General features: G+C 48.1%; 1 protein-coding gene across 1 annotated transcript in view; it reads right to left on the reverse strand.

Moving 5' to 3' along the window:
• LOC115572769 (tomoregulin-1) overlaps positions 1-19,919 on the reverse strand; it is a 64,368-nt gene extending 44,449 nt beyond the window's left edge. Inside the window, exon 1 of the mRNA XM_030403203.1 lies at positions 19,203-19,919. Coding sequence (XP_030259063.1) covers positions 19,203-19,359 — 157 coding nt within the window. The 5' untranslated portion in view covers positions 19,360-19,919. The remainder of the gene's footprint in view (positions 1-19,202) is intronic.
• Between the last annotated feature and the right edge of the window lie 1,775 nt (positions 19,920-21,694).

Raw genomic sequence — 21,694 nt, forward strand, 5'->3', positions numbered from 1 at the left:
ATCTCACGACGACTGGAAACGCTGATAAAATGTGAGCTCGCACATTTTCTTCTTATTGCACTGCAGCAACAGTTAAGCCTCGTTCAACCTGTTCAACCAAACGATCCGGTGTCTACGTGTCTCATTCAGAAGGTCACGATGAGAGGACGTCTGAAGAGAAGCAGTGAGGAGGAAGAGAGGAGAGAAACATGACAGCTTCTAAACATCCGACAGAGAGCGAGGACGGTTTCAGACCAGGAGACTTTATCAAACGTTCTGAGTGCCGAGAGAATTCAGACGCTGACTGACCCCAGGGCAACAAACACTGTGTGTGTGTGTGTGTGCGTGTGTGTGTGTGTGTGTGTGTGTGTGCATCATAACTTGACTTTTGACACCTATTATCTAAACTGTAAGCAGAAGGCTGCATGAACCGGCTTTCAGGCAGGCAGCCATTTAAAACTCATTAAAAAGAAGGACTGTGTGTGTGTGTGTGTGTGTATGTGTGTGTGTGTGTGTGTGTGTGTGTGTGTGTGTGTTCATACTTTCTATCTGTACAATAAGAGAAGCCGACACACTGCTGCAAGAAAACAGCGTCTGAGAACAACATCAGTCACACGAGAGCAGCAGAAAAGATGTCGGCTCTCCTCAAACTACTCAGAAACATCACAGAGACGAACGCCGTCCTGAATGTTTGGACCAGCGGGGGAGACGTGGGGAGACGTGGGGAGAGGTGGGGAGACGTGGGGAGAGGTGGGGAGACGTGGGGAGACGTGGGGAGACGTGGGGGAGGATCCTGAGAGACAGGTGCATGCAGGTGTGTTAACGTCAAAGAGGAAGTTAGCATGTTAGCGGCGGCGTGCAGCGATGCTATCTTCCAGGTTAGTGACAAACGTTTAAAACAAACCTGCTTTTCTCTGTTTGGATCTTCACCCAGATGTAAAGATTACGTGCAGAGGCTTGTGTGAGCTGGTAGGTGAAGGTATGAGCTGCCTAATTGTTTCTTAATGAGCTGGTTCTGAGTCAGCTGTATGTATCTAACCCTTAAACCCTTCCCCCACCTGCTCCCTGTGCTCCTCCAGCTGCTGAGAGGATGTGGATCGGCCCGAGTCGTCTAATGCAGCTCACTGGCTGCTCTCAGAGCGCCGCGGGAGGCCGAGGCACTCAGGCCGACAGAAACAAAACACAGAAAGAAGCCGAGGCGGCGAGAAAGAAGAACCGCAGGCCGTTTAATTCTGCGCTGCTCTCAGGCGTCTGTCCATTTTGTTCTCTGCTGTCACATTTAAAGAGAACTCACCGAGGACAGTTCGACCGTCCCTGCAGGCTGAACGCTCGCCGTCTCAAAGCCAAACAGACGCTCACGCTGTGCTGAGAATAAAACTTCAGAAAGGTTAATGTCACCGAAATCTCTGAGACCAAAACGTCCACAAACTGCCTTTATCTGATCGACCGCAGACGTCCACAGGATCCATTCTAAGACTGAAGGTTGACAGATTACTAGTTTTCTGATTATCGGTATCTGTGATATTCCTCTCACACGATGTCCCGCCTACAACGCCATCTGATTGGTCTGACGCCACAATCAACAGCCTGTCAATAATAAAATAAATGTAGTCGTATCAGTATCGACCCTTAAAAAAGCCGTATTGAGACTCAACGTCCAAGTTCTCTGGGTTTTTTTGACGAACCAGTCGACAAACAGACGCAGGTGAAAAGAAAACCTCCATGTTGGAGGTGATGAAGCTGCATGCAGACGGACTTCAACCAATAAAAATGAAGAACCAGACAGTAAATAAATGACTTCGAGCTGCTGACGGTCTCTATCTAACCACAGTAAATGTTCTGGTTGGCTGAGACTCTTTCAGCAGCAGGTTGATCCACATGAGCACTTGTGATGAGTTGTTAGTCTCTCCGCCTCCAGATGTTTCCAGCCTTTACGCACAGCTGTAAACCCATAAACCTGCTTCATCACCATCACCATCCTCCTCCTCTTCGTCACCTTGCTGCCGGCTGTGGATCTGCATCCTCAACAACCTGCACCCCCGCAGACCGCTGTGCAATTTGCATAATTACAGCGCCGTAACGTCGTACAGTGTAATTTGTCTCAGCAGGATGACGGTCGGTGAATTAACACGACGGAGAGGTTTCAGTCTGTGGTTTATGACTCTGGCAGGGAGGAGTCGCCCTGCAGCTTCCTCTTCCTGTTCTCTGGTAAAAAGCTGAGGATCGTATTCACTCCAAAATCTGTCTGGATCGCCGTCTCGTGTAACCGAAACCGTGTAATCCCAAAATAAGTTACCTGAGGTCCAGCAGAGGGGGCGTGGCCTCGCAGTAAAGGTGCAATCGTCCCGTCGGAGTTTGAACTTTGCTCTCTTTACTTCTGTTGTTTGACAAAAGCAACAACATGAACGCGTCGCCATTCTTTGTCGGTCTTTCACTTTATGTTCACACTGCAGTATCAAACAGGACGTTTGATGGAAAAACATCCCGGAGACGTAAACTTTAACTGGTATTTCTCCCTTGTTAGTTTTCACTTTCACACCACTGAAGGGTTCGAGTCCCCGTCTGCAGGCCGCGTCTGTGTTTTGCCTGCAATAAATCTGTTTTATTTTTGTGGTGAAGTGCTGCTTTAACTGTGCAAAGCTCTTCAGAGAGTCTGCACACGGAGCCAGCAGAGACTCAGAGGGGCTTTTGTCCTCCCGCAGACGTTTCTCACACAGTGTTTACGGCCTCGCTGCATGTCGGGACTGTTCATGAGCCTCGTGGACGCCGCTGTCAGGACGCCACGAGCCCGCGACCGACACCAAATCTGTCGCAGGCTTTTTCTCGCGGTGCCTGAGATACAAAGACTGAACAAAGAGAATCATTCAGCTTCAGGCAGGAACAATGCGCTCAGACAGCTTCGTTATAAACTGATGCGTGTTGTTTAAAGCAGCCGTCGTGAAGTCAAAGACTCCCGACACACAAACAATTTCTCTTTGTAACGCCGTCAGCATCCGTCTTCCCTCCTGCTTCACTCCTCGCGTTCACTCTTTAACCTCACCCTCTCCTAACATCAGCAATTACATAAATCTCCCCGCCGGCGTGTTAACAGCGCCGCCGAGATGGAAAATTTCTCACCCTGGTATCGATTCTGAGGCAGCATCACACGACCCGACACGAGCGCCGTTCGATTACACTTTACAGCTTCGGCCTGACGCGAGACATCGCTCTCTCCTCTGGAAGACAAAAAGAGAGATTTAGCTCTCAGATGCTGGAGACTCCCGCTGTGGTCGGCCTCCTGCTGGACCAATCAAAGCTCGGCGAGAGAAGCTGAGTTTGTGTGATAAACAAGCGGCGAGCGGCAAACCACAAACAGGCGGAAAATCCAGAGAAGACAGTGGAGAGCGAGGAGGGTTCGTGGAGACTCACGAGCCCGACCGACATTTTCAGAGTCATCAATCAGAGTCGGACAGGAAAACCTTTTAATCGAGCAGATAGCAGTCCAGAGTGAAGCCTCCTCCCCGAGCACAGCTGCAGACACAGCACGGAGCAGCGTGGGGGGAATAGAAAACATTCTTGGCAGCGAGCTTCTGCTCAGTTCCTACAAATCATCTGACAAAGAGAGAGAGAGAGGTTCACATCATCCTGTGTGAGCATGTCACAGAGCTGCAGACGGGATGAGGTTAGCCTAGCTTAGCATGAAGACTGGAAACAGCAGGCAACAGCTCTGGATCATCGAACAGGCATCGAGGACGTTGTTTTACTTTGAAACAGCGCTGTGTGAACAGCCTGCTGCAGGAATGAGGTTACATTTCTGCATCTCAAAGCCAACAGGTTCTCACATTTGTTTCCAGTTAATCGTCTGAAGCAAAGTCAACTTTACATGTTTTAAATGTCCCACAGTTTGATTCTGAAGCTCTTCATGTGTTAACAACAGTTAGCGGTTGCTAACGAGTGTCTGAATGAGACTACAGAGGTTGTCGCGACATTAAACGTCCTCACAGCGAACACAGAGACTCATCTACTCACTAGTCCGTCTTTACAGGCCACTTTAGTTACACACTGTTCTAACTCTGACTTTACAGCCTGTACGTAGATCAGTTTATAGTAAAGTGAAGTCTGGTGTGGTAGGAACACACGTCTTTAACTGATGACGTACTTGTATTGTGTCTTAACGCTCTTCCTGCCACAGCGCTGTCGGAAAAACTGCTTGACGAAGCATCTGGTAATATGTCGATTATTCAGTTATCGTAAAGCTTTTATTGTGAAGCAGCACGAGCAGGAACTGAACACGACTCCTGAAACAGCTGAAGAAGAACGAGATGAACAATACGTCTTGGAGCGACATAAAGTGCCAGTGAAAGCCCGGTTAGTGCTGGTGATGTCAGAGACACGTCAACGTTCGCTCTTCACTTCATTCACAAATAAATCCACCTGTCCTCCGTCACAGCTCGCTGTGCAGAAGCAGCACAGACACTCGGGAGTCCTCACGTGTTTTAAAGTGTTTCTAAAGACGCAGCGTTCTTCAGACCGGATCATCGACTCGTCTGGATCCTGAACTCTGAGCCAGCACAGGGACAGATTTATATGAGAGGGACCTCCTCCCCCTCCCGTCTTGTTGTTGCGTTGAATGGATTTGCCTGCAGAGTCTGTGATGCGAGACTAATCAGGTCCCATTCCAATTCTGGGCACAGCGGAGGACACCAGACCCCGGCTCCCCCCGGCAGGTGATTTGCACTTGATGCATTTTAATTGGTGCACAAAGAGATCCAGAGCTGAGGCAGCGAGGTAACAGGACGCTGCTCCGGGTTTACAGATGCACAGGAGTCGACCCCGGCCGACTCCGGGCTCTTTGTCCGCCTGCGATCAATGGAGGGGGGGAAGCTAACCCCGAGCGCTGCGGCGGCTAATGGCTTCACAACAAACCCTGCAGAGAATATGAGCTCCTGAGGCTCCCGGTGACAAAGACTGAGGAGAATAAAAGGAGGCTGCAGAGACGCACACATGCATACCAACACACGGCAGCGAGGATGATGTACGACGGCCGCAGAATTAAAACACAGCAGCTCTGAATTATGAATCATCTCTGGCAGGAAAATATTGGTTCAATCAGTCGGCGCAGAATAAATAAATGTATGAATGAGCCTCCGCGGGTTATTTTGTCATGAAGCATTCATCACCATCAGTGAGACGCTGCTCTTTATCCCGAGGCCGGAACGAGAGTGACTGGACGTGAAGACGGAGCGCAGCTGATCTCCAGTCAGTCGACATGTTCATCAGAGGAGACGGATTATTAACGCAGCATCAGATTGTTTCTTTACAGTTTGTGGAAAATGAATTGATTTACAGATTAAACCGTGTTTTGGATTTCAGGAGTTTTACAGATGAAAAATAATCCAACATTACAAACACAAAGTTTTTAAGCCTGAAATCACAAATCAACAATTCTGATGGGTCAAATGTTTGTGTGTGTTCTGAGCGGAGACGTAAATGGATTGATTATTGGTTTTAAGGGTTAAAAGAAACATGAGAGTGACCACACACATCAGAGTCGCTGCTTCAGCTCAACATTAATCTTCTTAATCTAATTAATCAGTGAATTCATGGACGGTTATATGATCATGGTCTTCTAATTTACTGACTTACTTTAATGTCCCTCCCCATGAGTTTGAATTTTAATTAAAATTGAAGTGCTCTCTGTTAACTCGCTATGGGAAAACATCTTAAAAATTTTAATTGATGATATTAAAAGACATTTTAAGGCTTTTTAATGGATATTTTAATGTGTGGATTTGAAAAAAATCCCATTAAAACGCAGCAAAACATTAAAGCTTCCCCTGAATGTGAACCTTGATTTAAAACATCAAACCTTTAAAACAAATTAAGACGTGGCTTTAATGTTAGTCGGCAGATTTTCACAGGATTTTCTTTCCTTTGGAGAGATTTTCTAATTGTGTCATCGGTCAGAGTGCTCGTACGGATGACGAGTCAGCTGACAGGAAGTCTAATGAGCTGCAGTAACCTGACGGACTGACAGCGGCTCACTTCCTGCTCGTCAGCCACGACTCAGACAAGACTGAAGTCATTGTGTTCAGGAGACAGAAAGCCTTTTCACAGCTGATGTTGGAGAAGAAGCTGCACAAAAACAAGGGAAATGAGTTGATGTGTGGTGGAGGCAGCTCGGCCGACAGGAGGAGATCTGGTGTTTGAATGGAAACAGAGCGTCTGAATAAATGAGCTGCACCGATCAATATCTTTATATCAACAACTGATCAGAAGTCTCTGATGTTAAAGATGTGGAAGTTGTGGAAGATGTTCAGTCCCCAGACTCCCTTAACAAATGTGTCAGTTTAGTGAGTTGTTGAGTTGGAGACACTTTATAAACTCTGTGAAACTCTGTCTCTGACTCATTCTGCATTATTTGGACCTTCTTGTTAATTCGGCATTAAATTTAATACATGAAGCCGACTATTTACCACAGCAGCACCAGACTCCCTTAACAAATGTAGTGATTTTAAGAGTTGTTGAGTTAAAACACACTTTATAACGTAGTGAAACTGTGTGTGTGACAGATTGTAAGTCATTGTGTCCTTGTTGTAAATTCAGCATTAAATCTTTCAGCTGAAGTTGTTTGTCTCCTTGTAAAAAGTGTCAGTTTGTGGCAGCATGTCTGTACCAGCCTGTCTGCTTCTGTGTCTAAAGTGCTAAAGTCTTACCTGCCAACATTGATCAGCTGTTTGAACACACTGTTTACACTGATTTCACCATTTACACTCCATTCATGAAAGAAGAAACATGTTATTGATCTAAACATGTCACATGTTACAAAGACACTAAACAGTAACAATATAGGCTACTTCTTTGTCCCCGTGGAGAAAGTCCCCAGACTCCCTTAACAAATGTGTCAGTTTAGTGAGTTGTTGAGTTGGAGACACTTTATAAACTCTGTGAAACTCTGTCTCTCACTCATTCTGCATTATTTGGACCTTCTTGTTCATTCAGCAAATGTTCTACACGAACTTCTTTCTGTCTTTGTGTTAAAAACAGCGTCAGTCAGTCCCAGTTGGTTCTCTCAGGAGATGGTTGAGACCAAAATCAGAACATTTTATTTTGAAGAAGGTGTTTAAAATCCTCCAGCTGAACCGAACAGACCGATAACTGCATTGTAGATTCAACACGGCTCATCTGATAGAAATCACCGGTCTTCAGGAGAACATTTATGGACGAGCTGCTCAGAATAAATATCCATCGGGAAGGCAAACAGGGAGGATTCCCACAGATGACGAGCGGCTGATGTGGACGGACGCGGCTGCTCTCGGCAGTAAATACATTCAGAGCTGAACGCTTCCTGAGGGAAGTCTGAGGTCTGAGAGCAAACACATCTCCTCATTCACATCATTCCATCCCAGCAGTTTCTCATGCATCTCTAAAGGAGACTATTACTGCCATGTGACCTCTGACCTCTTCACCACAACGACAAACATGTTGCTGAGAGTCCTGCACTGATTCATCACCACAGCCGGAGGAGCAGCAGAACCAGAGACCGCGTCTTTCAAATCATTAAAACGCATTAACTGATCAGCAGGCGAGCAGCATGTTTGTGCTACATGCTAACGTGAGCGTGATGATGTGACACCGCTAACATGTTCAGCAGATGTTCAGCATCAGCTGATGTTTTCTGTCAAGGCTCTGCTGGAGATTTTCTTCAAGTTTCTGCGTGTGTTGGTCACAAATTTGACTGGCAGCATATTAATTTAATACATTTGTCGGCTGATTTTGATTAATTTGATACTTTCACAGATGATTCAGTCACATTTAAAGGGATATTCCGGTGTAAATTTAATCCATGGTCTAAATCACCGTGAAACTGTGTTAGACTCCCTCTCGAGAGTTTTATCAACCTCAGAAACGACCGCACGACAACAATACACTGCAGTAAATGGATCCAAATATAAACCGCCACCAAAAAGCCACAAATAATGCTCAGAACAGCACCAAACTTCAGCAACAGTACAAATAGGGTCTCAGCACATAGTCCGGGGCATCTAACCTCCGCTAGCTTAGCTGGATTTCTACTGAAAAGCTGACTAAATTTACCACTCTTCTGCAGCAGCTTCCTGTTGACGGGAAGTCCCGACGAGTCGATTACCGAGTGCAGTAGAGTTCCGCGGCTCATGGATGAAAATGTATGATTATGACTCCATGGAAAAGCAATCAAAGTTCATATGTGTCTTACCTGCCAGTTTATAACAGTTATTATCGAGAGCGGACAGGGAAAAGAACGGAATTGAGCATTTCTAACCACACTCGGTAATCGTCGCGTCGGGACTTCCCCGACCCGGAAGCTGATGGAGGAGAGTTGAAATCTGTTTTTAGCTTCACAATAGTTTCCCTAGCTAAGTCATTTCACTTTGTCAGGAGACAGATTGTTTGCAGATTTTTTGAAATCGACTGAATATGAAGCGAAACTTGACAGTTTTGTGCAAGCAGCTTTCATTTTTTTTGACTCTTAAACATTTCACCTCATCATGAAAACGTGAGTCTCACCTTCTCACCGTGTTCACAGCTGGAGTGGATCGTCGTGCTAAATGCTAACGTCATGTCATCGTCTGTAACCGCTTTATCGCAGGTCGCAGGGTTTTTGTTGCTGGAGCCAATCACAGCTGTCTCTGGGCGAGGGCGAGCTGGGATTTGAACCAGCGAGCTTCCGATCACTCTAACGTGATCTGCTAATGTGAGCATGATAATTCAGATGTCACAGACTGACACTGTCTTCTGCAGATGTTCTGGAGATTTGGTTTAAACTGCTCGTTTTACTGCTGAGACATTTTGTCCCCTGATTGTGATTAACTTCATAATTTTGCAGCTGATCCGGTCTCATGTTAGTCATCAGATCCAGTCGCTCGGCCGCGTGGCGACTGTTTTGGCGTCGGCCTCGCCGAGACAAACGACGGCTCTGTCACTGACTTCAGATATAAAGTGATTTCGGCTCCCGACAGCTTGGAAACACACGCTGCTGTTCAATCCATCCTCACATGCAAACGGACGCTAAATCACCACCCTTGTGTTTAGCATTTTGATGAGCCCTATATCTTTAATCAGGCCCGCGTGTCACGGGGAGAAACACCGGCTGGAATAAAGCGTGCAGGCCGCGGCGCTCTAAATCTGACAAATGAGGCGCCTGTAACTTCCCCGCCTTCATAAAGCTGCCATTCACGCCTAATCTACAGAGCCATCGACACACGCAGCATTACCTCGCATAATTGACAGCCCACACATTACGCCAATGTCACAGAAATCATTTTAATTTTCTCAGCGAGGGGCTGGAGGTTGTCGCCAGATCTTAATTGTTCCTTTGGTCTGACGCCCAAACGTCCAGGAGGATTAAGACGTGTTAGCGGACGTGACAGAGAGAACGAGACAGGACGCGGAGGCCATGTTGGCGCCACGACTGTGAGGGTTGGTATCGCTCACATCTGACACAGCACCAGCGCCTGGTGTTCATTATCAGAACACGGCGGTGTGCTTTCACTCTCTGTGCTGATCTCCTCGGATGTACGCTGCACATCGAGTCTTTGTTGGGTCTGATGTCTGCAGAGGCCTTCAGATGAAGCGACCCGCCCTGTGGGAGCCGTGCTGGAGGTCTGGCTTCACTTCATCTTCCAGTCTCACTGCCAACATTAGCGGAGCTGCAGCTGCTGTCAGACGCTGCAGGGTTTTTTTCAGATTTCCTGCTTGAACCGACCTTCATTTTAAAAACACACAGTGAACTTAAAGATGGTGCTGATGCTCACAGAGTCGGTGGAGGGACGTGACCAGCAGGCGAGAGAGTTCAGGTCCAACTCGCCTGCTGCAGCTGCAAATGTTTTAGGCTTCACGACTCGTAAGTTGCACCACATCGCAACGCAGAGACGAGGGAGTAGAGAGAAGTGAAAACACACACACACACACACACACGCACACACACACGTTTGTTGTGTTTGGCCTCCGAAAGCAGAGCAGAAGAGAAACACAGCACAGATGAGATGAAACCTGTCAGAACAGAACCGTCCCTGGAGTTCATCACTATATATAATCTACTCTGAGACCAGTCAGCTGATCATCAGACTCACTACGAGGGAGGAACCAGCACCAGAACCAGCGTCGGACCCGACCAGCAGTCGTAGAGGTCCAGGTCTACGCTGCAACGTGGCTCCCGACGTCACTAACGTAGGAGCGATGTGGGAGCAGAGATCATCTCCAGACTCATGTCGGATTTCCTGAACCGGACCAGACTTCTTCCTCCTAACGACTGCTAATCACGTTAGCATGTGGGTCACTGCAGACACATGTTCTGCTTTTGTAATGTTTATGCTTTTATTTTGTCGGCTGCTGCAGTCTGAGTACTGGAAGGACTTTCAGAATTAAAGAGAAGCCGTGTGAAGGGATATCTGTCGCTGAGACACAACCAGATCATTCTGTATTCAAACTGTTGAATACAGGAACGAGTGGCTGTTAATAAGCTGTGGGAAAAATAATAATCACATAATTTAACAGACTGGTGTTGGTTCAGTTCAGGTATCAGAATCAGAACTGGGACGTAACATGGCATCATTAGTAACAGTAGCAGGAAACTTTCTGTTTCAGGTCTTCATAAACTGAATGTTTCTGACGGTTTTGGTTGTACAAGACACTTTTTTTATTCAAATCTTTAATGTAGAGACCCGTCGCTGCACACACAAGAACAGTTCAACTCAAAGTTATTTGATCACTTCTTTACTCGACTGATTGATCAACTGTTCACGTCCTTCAGTATTTTATCAGAAAGACTTTCCGGTCTCAACACATCAGAGCCGTCGACCTCTGACGCGTCTCTGAGCAGAGAAGTGATGCTGTTCTGCAGCCGACCCCGACCTTTGACCTCTGACCTCTGACCTCTGACCCCTGCCCTCCCGGTGGAGGAGGTGATGAGGGGAGAGAAGAGGAAGTGAGGTGTCACGTTCCTCCAGCAGAATCGCCCTGAAAACGATCTGAGGTGAGATCAAAGACAGCGAAGTGTTCACACCTGCAGCTGCTCCGCGGCGCCTGCTGAGCGCCATCAGCCCGTTTGAAGTGCAAACATCAGCGTGTGGCGGCGGCAGAGAGCCGGCGCTGCAGAGAGCCGGCGCTGCAGGGCGACGGAGGGGCGCGTTGGAGGACGGCGGGGGTGTCGGCGGCGGGCGGGTGCACCTGAGGGCCTGCAGGGTGCGACACACCTGTAGAGCCGCCGGATCACCTTACTGTGAGTCATCGCGCACGCCGACGGACGTCCTGTGTTTCCTCTGACAGCGCCGGCCTCAGATATCAAGGACAGGAGGCTTCGTGGTTTTTGTATTTCTCATGTTACTTTTTCTTTCTGAACATGACTGCAGGAGATTTTCCCTCCTCGTCACAGTGGAAGCACCACGAAACACGAGCCGTCTCAACGCCTACACAACCTGCCAACATGATGACAGGAAAAACATCTGCTCTCCAAAAAGTTTTGGACTCAATGTTTATTCAGTTTATTCAACTTATTAAACAGCAAATCAATGAATGACTGTCTCAGAGGAGCCTCTCAGGAGGGAAACGCTTCAGAGACGAGCTTAACCGCTGATTTTAATTCCAAATGATGGACGGGGTCGAGTCTGCAGGCGCACACAGCAGGCGGCTGTGGCTGAAGGTAGAGCCAGCATCTTGTTATCAGAAGGCTGCTGGTTCGATTCCCCTGATGTGCATGTCTGTACGATACTGAACCTTAAACTGCTCCAGATGTGCTGGTCGGCCACAGACAGGTCAGCGACTTCACGCGACTTTGGCAGTTTTTAAATGTGTAAATATCTTCAGGATCTGCCGTGAAATTAAAGCTGAAAACTGAATTTTAATCACAGAACATTACGGAGGTTTGACGAGATCGTTCTTCAGGTTTTTGGGTCCCTGCTGTCAGAATATTACATTTCTTTTTAAACCTGCGGTGTCTCTTCTGAAATGTGATCTCATTTTGGGAACAAATTGAAAAAGACCCGTCTGCCTTTTTCTGAAATTGCCACATTCTTTAATACTCGCACTCACAGATTAACTGTAGTGACTGTAATTGCAGAGACTCGACCTGCCGACCTTCAGTCCAACAACAACACACAGTTTGGACCTCGACAGACTCGCCGCCGACAGACACAGAGAGCACCTTGACTTTACGCCGCGCTTCATCCTCGAGGCTTAATTAAACTCCGAGAAGCGCCGCAGATTTAGAAAGTCCACATCCAGCCGGTTGACAAACACCTTTTATGGCCTCATGAAAGACAATTAAAAGCGCCTGTCACCCCGCGGCGCTGCAGATAATTGCTTTGCCAAAACTGATCGGTGGATAATTCCTTCTCAGCCGGAGACGAGCGGCGCCGCGACAAACCGAGCCGGCATCAGCGGGAAAACAAGCCGGCGAGTTCATCCGATGTGGCCTTGAAAATATAATCTGTTACACACACTTGCGTCCTGGCATTTCAGTGCTGAGACGCTCCGACTCTAAATGAGCCAGCAGGTGGTGAAAGTGTTTTTCATAAATTGAAAGAGCAGCTCGAGCTTCTGTGAAACCTCAAGGACCAGCCGAGGATCCTGAAACCCACGACTCCTCAAAACTCATCTGTCTCTCTTCATACAAACCTTCACATCTCGTTAAGACTGAAACTCTTCAGCTCAGACACATAAACACAACCCAAGACGAGACACATTCAAGGGACAGTTCATCCAAAACAGAAAAGGTTTCTCCCGTCTGAAGCTAAACTGAAGGTTTCTGCTTCAAAAAGGGTGTAAATGATGTTTTTTCACATCAGTTTTGGGATCTCGGGACACGGACGAGCTGTGCAGAGACACTTTACGTGTGTTTGGTTGTTATTCATGTTTTAAATCAAGTCGCAGAAATGTTTGGTGGACTATAAAAATCTCCCTCAGCATGAGGGTGAGGAGATAATGACCCGCGGTCCTCACAGGTGCAGAACTTGCCTGAGGAAAACCACATTTTTAAGTTTTCTCCAGTTTCAAACTCCTCCAGCGACGACCGTCTGTGCGTCCATGAGAACAGTGTAAACAGGAACTACTGATGGCTGATTCGGCCGAGTTTGAATGTTTTTTACATCATGATATCAGGATGTTTAGTGAGATGATTGTCTTGTAATGTATCGATCATCACAGAACCACCGTGTCATGATAACATCTTCATCCTGAGTCGTATCGTGAGCTACTCGGGCAGATAACGACTCGTTTCCATGTCGGGGTGACTCATCTTCTTTTAATTTGCTCTCTCTCAACCTATACAAAAGGTTGTATAAAGAAGCTGTGTGTCTCATTAATCATCATCTGTGGAACAATACAAGGAACAAAATGAAACCAGTTACATTTTTACTGCAAAACAAATAAGTGGCAACAAATCTCAGTCTCAATCTCATCACAGTCATGATGATAAAAATCCCTGAGAGGCAACAGACGATTTCAACTGCTGCTGTCATGAAAATCCCCCAAAAATCAGATTGTGAAACACCAGAAATGTTTGAATGTCTCAATATTCAAAACTAGAGTGTAAAAAATCTCCTTCAGACACAAACTTTAATTTTGTTCTGGGAGGATCTGACGTGAAGAAATGAGAAACGAGCTCGGCTCGTCGCTCTGACGTCCACAAACAGAAATACAAATCAAATGGTGTTTGTAATAACGGAGAGACGCCCACCGCAGCACGGCCTCGTCTTTAATAAAGGAAGACGTGCCATCAATCAGCAGCATCTGCATGGAAAACACTCAGAGGAGCTGATGTGTAGAAACCTGGGGGTGGAATCAGGTCTGAGCCAGAAACATGATGAATGTGTTCTCTGCTGCGCTGAGAACAAACTCTCATCGCGGTTGTTGTTTCTGCAGGAAGCAGAGAGAACATTGTGTCAGCTCTCATCTGTTTGTTTCTGCTTCATTACCGCGTATAAAACGCTTGTTAACCAGCGTCCAAACACACGACTTCACCCACAATCCACACAGACTCGTCCTGCCGGCAGACTGCAGACCGAGCTGGTTAGAAAATACAACACGGTGAAGATAAAACGTAGTCCTGTGTTTTATAACTTCATACTGGTGCAGGACAGGGATCAAGGTCTCTGACGAAGAAGAAGAAGAAGAAGAAGAAGAAGGAGAAGAAGAAGAAGAAGAAGAAGGAGAAGAAGAAGAAGAAGAAGAAGGAGATAACGAAGAGGTGGGAGACAAAGAAGAAGAACATGCTTGTTTCGTTCTTCTTCTTCACGTGTTCTTGTAAACGCGCTCCACCTGCTCCGTCACCTCCGTGTTTCCGGCCTCACCGCAGCAGCTGATCAGTGTTCTTCTCCGTCAGCTGCTGGCTGAGCGCGTCAGCAGGGTGTAAACTGTAAACGGCGTCGACATCACATCAATATTCATCTGTTAATGTCGCCGCGTCTGCTGACATCTTAATCACGCCTGTTGCTGAGTGTTTGTCGAGCGGGTGAGTTTCTCTCCGCTCCGCGTCACGATGACGGGTTTGAGGAAAACGTGTGAGCGCCGAGCAAACAGGAAGTGCTCTGAGAGGATCTGCAGGAGCAGAACGTGTTGTAAAGTCAGCAGGATTTCAGTTCTCTTTCGTCCCGACTGTCCTGGAACACAACCTGACCGCTCGGCAGACAGTCTGCAGGCGACACCGCCGCAGAAACAACACTGAAGCTGAACTCCTTCACTTCATAACGGCACGCCGTACCTGCCGGGCTCATCCGGGCTCGCCGCCAACTTCTGCTATTTTATTACTGAAAGTGAAGCAGTGGGGCCGAGACGATCCAGTGAAGGGAAACATCGACGTTAGACGAGCCTGAGCTTGTTTTTCACTGTCATCCACTTTGTTTTTTATCTCATGTTCGATGAACGAGCTGCTTGTTGCAGTCGAGGACGCCTGAACTGAGACCGAGTCAGGACCAGGACCAAAACCAGTCCCAGTACCACACCTCAAACTCCTGAAACTGATCTGAAACATGAAGACAAATTCATCCTCATATTGTCGAACATTAGAGGCCGACTGATAAACTGGTCTGATATCAGTGGATGAGAAACTCTCTGGTTTTTATGTAACATGATGCAGAAGAAGATGCTCGGGCTGATTTATCATTCTTACATTTCCAGTGAAGTTTACTGTTTTATTTCAGTCTCAAGTGTTTATTGTTACACTGTAAAAATATCTGACCCGTCAGCTTCATGACAACAGGAGCCAAACCAGTCCAATGATCCAACATCCAGACTGAGATAAACAAAAAGCCGGCGAGAGAGAATCCAGACAGCTTCACTGTGACACAAACACAGAGAGGAGACAGAAACACAGGACGGAGGCAGGACAGACGTAACTGAAAAACAATCAGCTTTCAGTTCCATTGCTCCACTGAACGTTTCATCAGAACCGCGTCTCAGATCCGGAGACGTCGCGTGGAGGACGCAGCAGAAGCAGCTGACGGCTGAACACCATCGCGTTAATGTCACAGATTCAAACTCATCGATCTCGTTTGCTCTCGCCGTGTTTCCACCAGCAGCCGACAGGACGTCGATAACCGACCGCTTCCCGCCGAACATGACGTCTCGTGTCCGGACGGAGGCGGTCCACTAATGATTGTTTGTCCTCTTTGTGCCGCTGGTGATGATTTAACCTCTGACAGGACCCGCTGTGAGGACGCCTCGGGGCCTCGGGGAGGTTTGATCCGGCTCGTTCTATTTTAAACTCATCTGACACAGTTTATGTTCAACAGGACGTAAAATCAAGAGGAAGATAAACACCTCTCTGATTCTGTTTCACTCAAAACTCATTTAAACATCTCCGAACAAAATGTTGACTTCTCTCAAGACTCGTCAACGAGCCGCTCGTCTGGACGCAGCAGCACATCGTCAGATTCAGTGTTTTCATATCATGCTCTGAACCACGTCCTCCTGTTTGGTTGACAGAAACTACAGCTGCTGTTTCAACATGAACTTCATATTTCTCAGGAGTTCTCAAAGATATTTTCATCTCCAGCGGGACCGTGATCCACCACAGGCAGGAAGTGTGACGGTGGAGTGAACAGGAACCACAGAACAGAACCCGGCTCTCTCTGTACGTTAGCTGGTGCCTTCAGGGATCCACAGCTGACGTCAGGAACGCTCCGCTCTGCCCGACCGCTCCACACGCTACGTTTTACAGCGCAGTCATAATAGCGGAGAATAACGGCGTGCTATGAATGCTCGATGCTTCTCCGGGGCTCTATTTTCCCGTCAGACCCTGAACACAGCACCCTGCTGCGCCCTACAAAGTGCCACATGCCATTTTGTTCTGACTCTCTAAAAGCCTTTTCTTCTGTTTTCTGTGAGAGCAGCACAGTCAATTATCTGCCATCGAGTGCAACGCGGTGATTGCTGAGCTGAGAACTGTGTGAATTAAACTCTCCGTGCTGAAAATGGAGGTGTTGGGTTTGGTTAGTGACTCGGAACATTTCCATTTTTGCCTCTGCAGAATGTTTGCATTGTGCTCCGGCGTGTCGGAGAGCACGGATCAGCACCGCCGAGCTCGTCTGCCTGGAAAACTGCTTCATTCGTCGATGCAAACAAATGTGAGCAGAGCAGAGGAGGAGTTCATTAATAAAACAGCAGCGAGGCGGGTTCATCCAGACGCCCCGGAGTGACAGCTAACACATCGACATGACTGCTGTTTTTATCTTCTGCATATTTAATAAAAGCTGAAGAGGAAGAACTCCATAATGAATTCATGAGTCGTCGATACTCAGGATGAACATCGATCGACTCTCTGAGCAGTGACAGTGAGCGGACGGTGTGACGGGCTGAACGGTCGCTGGTGTTTTTGGGGGAATATTATGACGATCTTTCAAAAAGAGTTTCCTCGTTCTTTAAGTTGCTCCTGAGGAAACGTTCACATTTATGACCATATTTATCAGAAAACAAACATTTTCCTGTAACCTCTCATTTCACATTTTATGGTCATTTGTGATTCTGGTTTCTGCGTGTCCGTGTGAGACGACGGTGACGCTGACGTTACACCTCAGTGTCCATCCACACAAATTCATCAGCTTCCTCTTCTGGTTTGTCCATTTTTTTAAAACACAGGGTGAAAATATCAGTAATTCGTTTGGACGAGGCCTTAAAGTGACGACTACATCAGTCAGCTCGGCGTCTCCCGAGCTGATTCCAGTCGCTGGTCGTCACCTGGTCGTTTTGGAGGATTTTTAAAACTGAACTAACGTGAACAGGAACACAAACCACGTGTGCCGAGTGAGTCTCGTGTCCTGAGGTGACATTTGCTTCTCTTGGTGGCCTTAGCTAGCTTGGTAGCATCCAGCTAGGTGAGCTTGATTAACTACCTAGGTGGCTCGCTTCAGCTCCGCCACTTTGCATGCTGGGAGTTAGACAGAGTCAGGAACCGCCAAGATGGCGACGCCCGCTACCAACCTGCCTGAGCTTCGTCCAGGTGATGTCACGGTCGAAAATGTATCATAAATCAATATTTTCAAAGTTCAACATCGAGGCACCAACATACAGACATTTATAATATCACACAACACACATTAAAAGGTCTTTTTATCATTTAAGGAAGCTGCAGGCGCCACAACTTCTAATACTCGACATGATAAACATGAAAAGATTGTTTACCAAAAAAAAGCTGATTGATTCCTTCAAGTTAAATCAGAATCTATACAAATCACTTCTGAGGCCTGAGCAACATGATAATAACATGCAATAAATAATCATTCACACAGCTGCATTATCACAGTGAACTCCCACTACAGCAGATGAAAAGCCTCCTGTACGTCCGACTGCTCGTGTCATCGATATAATATTGATTTCAAGGCAACATGCAGGAATATTAATGTGACTTCTGTCACCGCTCAGTCGGCAGGAAACTAATGATGGAGCACAAACAGCCGACGTCTGAGAGCAGGCTGAAGCTTCTCCGTGTGGACGAACGTCTGCAGCAGAGTTCAGATCTGATTTTAAGAGGCGGGGCCTACGAGCACGATTAGTGACATCACAGACAGTCTTGAAGCCGGTCCTGGTCCAAAAACCAGCAAACACAAGTGAGACGTGGACAGCTGAATCCTCCAGTGAACAAACACCTCGAGGAGACATTTTGTGTCAATGAGCTCGAGTTGTGAAATAAGAAAAACTAAATCAGATCATTTCTTTATGTCTTAGTGAATGTGTGGAGGAGAGTGTGATCAATAACACCATCGGTACTCTGGGAACCTCTCAGGGGAAGATTTGAGTTGGATTATAGTTTAACAGATTCAAGTCTTTATGTGTCAATAAAATTATGTTGAACGTGACGTTTTCAGACTTCGTGTTTCGTCCCAGAACAGATGCATCGTATTTTTCAGCCGATACGATAACTGGTGATTACCGATAAAATAATCAATAATAGAAACATTTTGACCTTTTTCCTGCACGGCTGCGTGTCAGCGAGCCTCACAGGTCCAGTGACCTGCGTGGCTCAGGTCTACGTTGCGCGACATCAGCGTGTTTGTTGTTCTTCTTCTCTGTTTTAATTGGCTGCTCACGAAACAACATTAAAGGTGCATACCGCCAGCTAACCAGGGCTGAGGGCGGCTTGAAACAACGGGATTATCAGACTGCGGGATGCACGTCTGACCCGCGTTCTGCCACGCTCACCAATCAGACCAGTGCGACTGCCTATACGCCCGACAACAACAACAACAACACGTGAAACACAAGTATTAAATTTGTGGAGCAGAAAAGAGACGTTACGGTGTGCGACCTGTGGAGGAACAGTCGCTCCATCAGCCAACAACACAAACTTTACCAGCTCTTAAAAACACGTCACAGACACGACATGACCAGCGTGCATCACAGAAATCAAACTCGCTGCATTAAACCATCTGACTTTGTGTTATCGGCTGTAATAATCACTATCTGCAGAATACCGATGATGGAACTTTGTCAGTTATCGGCCGATAGTTAATCGGTCTGATATATATCGAGCAGATATCGCTGCAACATCACAATAAACTCTGGCTGTAGCAGATGAGAAGCCTCCTCCAGGTCACAGACTGGAATATTAATGTGGTTTCTTTCAAACAAACAGTCCTGAGAGGACAGCAGAGTGATGGAGGAGCAGCAGGAGCAGCAGGAGCAGCTGGAGGCTCTGATATCACTACAGGCTGTGATGTGGGGCTCCTGTGAGGAGGTGATGGAGGTGATGGAGGTGCAGCAGCAGTTCCTACCTGTGCAGTCCTTCTTCCCTTTGCACTCTCCGCTCTGAGGGTAATAAGACGCCCGAGCCTCCGGCAGGTGGAGCAGCGCGGACAGCAGGCAGGCGGACACCAGGTACGGGACGACCCCGCCGGGACACCTCCCTCCAGCCGTGGGGCCCGACACCATGATGAAGAGGAGGATGAAGGAGGACGGAATCACTCAAATCTCGATTCAGGTGGAGGAAGAAAAAAAAGGAGGCGTGCAAACAATGTGGTGTAATCCGACAGCGAGCAGCCCGGCTGCCTCCCGCAGGAGAGACGCGCAGTGTGCGGGGAAGATGGAGGAATGTGCGGGGAGCTGCTTCAGGAGGCGGTCCGGTGAGTCCAGAGAGGGAGCCGAGGAGGCAGCGGCTGCATTCTCCCGTCCCGTCCGCCCTCCGCACCGAACCTCCGCACAGAACCTCCGCGTCTTCTCCTTTTTTTTTTTTTTTTTTAGCTCGATGTGAGCCACGCAGCGTGTCTGTGGCGGGTGTCGCGCCTCGCAGCTGCCCGCTTCGTCCTCACTGCCGGTCGGGCTGGTTCTCGCGGAGCTCCGGCGGTGCGGTGCGGTGCGGTGCGGTGAAGAGGCGCGTCAGAGAGCCGCGGTGCGTAAAAAGAAGAGCAGCAGCTGCAACCACAACAAAGACCCGGACCAGGAGCGGACAGACAGGCTGGTCACGTGAGGGGACGCAACACTCCCCTCCACCTCCACGCCCCCGCCGCACACGCACGCACGCACGCTCACGCACGCACACCTTTAAAAAATAAATGCAATATGGAATCAAAATGTCAGAGAGAGAAGAGTTTAATGCAAACATGCATTTTATAGTTATTAACATCTTCTTTATCTTCACTTCATTAACATTCATTCAAAGATGAAGTTCACCAGGCGGCACCAGAATATCAAAGGGGCTCTGTGGACCCTCATGTGTTGGAAGCCGGTCCTTAGTTTCTGTTAGTGGACTCTCTGGACTCTGACCCGGGTCCTTCAGAGAGAACTCTGGTCCAGCCGCAGTGTTTCCCTCACAGGCCCGTCCAGGTCTAATCTGAGACCCGCCCAGAAAGAATCTGAATTCATCACGCAGCATCGGTTCTGGCATCAGCAGTGTTTCCCACACATTCATTTATTATCCAAAAATACCAACATGAGCCGCCACATATAGATTTTCTACAGTGGATTTAGTAAAACCAACGAAGAAGAGAAGCAGAAGCATTTAACACGGTCGGCTTTGACCAGAACTTCCTCTTTAAAGAAAGCTCTCGGGAGCTGTTAGCCCTGGGCTACGAGAGCTGTTAGCCCCGGGCTAGGAGAGCTGTTAGCCCCGGGCTACGAGAGCTGTTAGCCCCTGGCTAGGAGAGCTGTTAGGGGAGCTATTAGCCCCGGGCTAGGGGAGCTGTTAGCCCCGGGCTACGAGAGCTGTTAGCCCCTGGCTAGGAGAGCTGTTAGGGGAGCTATTAGCCCCGGGCTAGGAGAGCTGTTAGCCCCAGGCTAGGGGAGCTGTTAGCCCCAGGCTGGGGGAGCTGTTAGCCCCGGCTGTTAGCCCCAGGCTAGGGGAGCTGTTAGCCCCGGCTGTTAGCCCCAGGCTAGGGGAGCTGTTAGCCCCAGGCTAGGGGAGCTGTTAGCCCCAGGTTAGGGGAGCTGTTAGCCCAGGGCTAGGGGAGCTGTTAGCTAGGGCTGTTAGCCCCAGGCTAGGGAAGCTGTTAGCCCCAGGCTAGGGGAGCTGTTAGCCCCAGGTTAGGGGAGCTGTTAGCCCAGGGCTAGGGGAGCTGTTAGCTAGGGCTGTTAGCCCCAGGCTAGGAGAGCTGTTAGCCCCAGGCTAGGGGAGCTGTTAGCCCCAGGCTGGGGGAGCTGTTAGCCCCGGCTGTTAGCCCCAGGCTAGGAGAGCTGTTAGCCCTGGCTGTTAGCCCCAGGCTAGTGGAGCTGTTAGCCCTGGCTGTTGGCCCCAGGCTAGTGGAGCTGTTAGCCCCAGGCTAGTGGAGCTGTTAGCCCTGGACTGTCCTCAGGAAATCCACTCCGCCCGGGGCTCAGAGGTGCCAGTGTGAAACAGGGCTGAAGATAACAGGAGCAGTACGACATCTTGTGTCCTGAATATAAAATCGTGAAGTGAAACATATTTCCCTGTTCTGGTGCTTGAGGGAGAAAACAGAAGAGCCATTTCAAAGATTTTAAATCAGTGATTATTCTTCTCTTTCTGTAAAAAGGGAGATGTCATCATGCATTAATGCGCGTGCATCAGTACAGTCACGGTTGGACCGGGAGCCTCTCAGGGGAACTCTGTCGATGGTTTATAGTTTATAGAAAGATTAAAGTCTTCATGTATTAACTCTTCTTTACATAAAAACCTGCAACTGTTTCAGAGTTTGTGTTTCGTCCCAGAAGTCAAACAGAGGATTTCATCAGCACTGTATCATCATGTGCAGGTTCCTGAGCTGGTTGTTCAAACAGGACCTAACACGACTCATTAAACTCTCCACGTCCACTG

Source organism: Sparus aurata, chromosome 21, assembly GCF_900880675.1.
Source record: "Sparus aurata chromosome 21, fSpaAur1.1, whole genome shotgun sequence".
Lineage (NCBI taxonomy): Eukaryota > Metazoa > Chordata > Actinopteri > Spariformes > Sparidae > Sparus > Sparus aurata.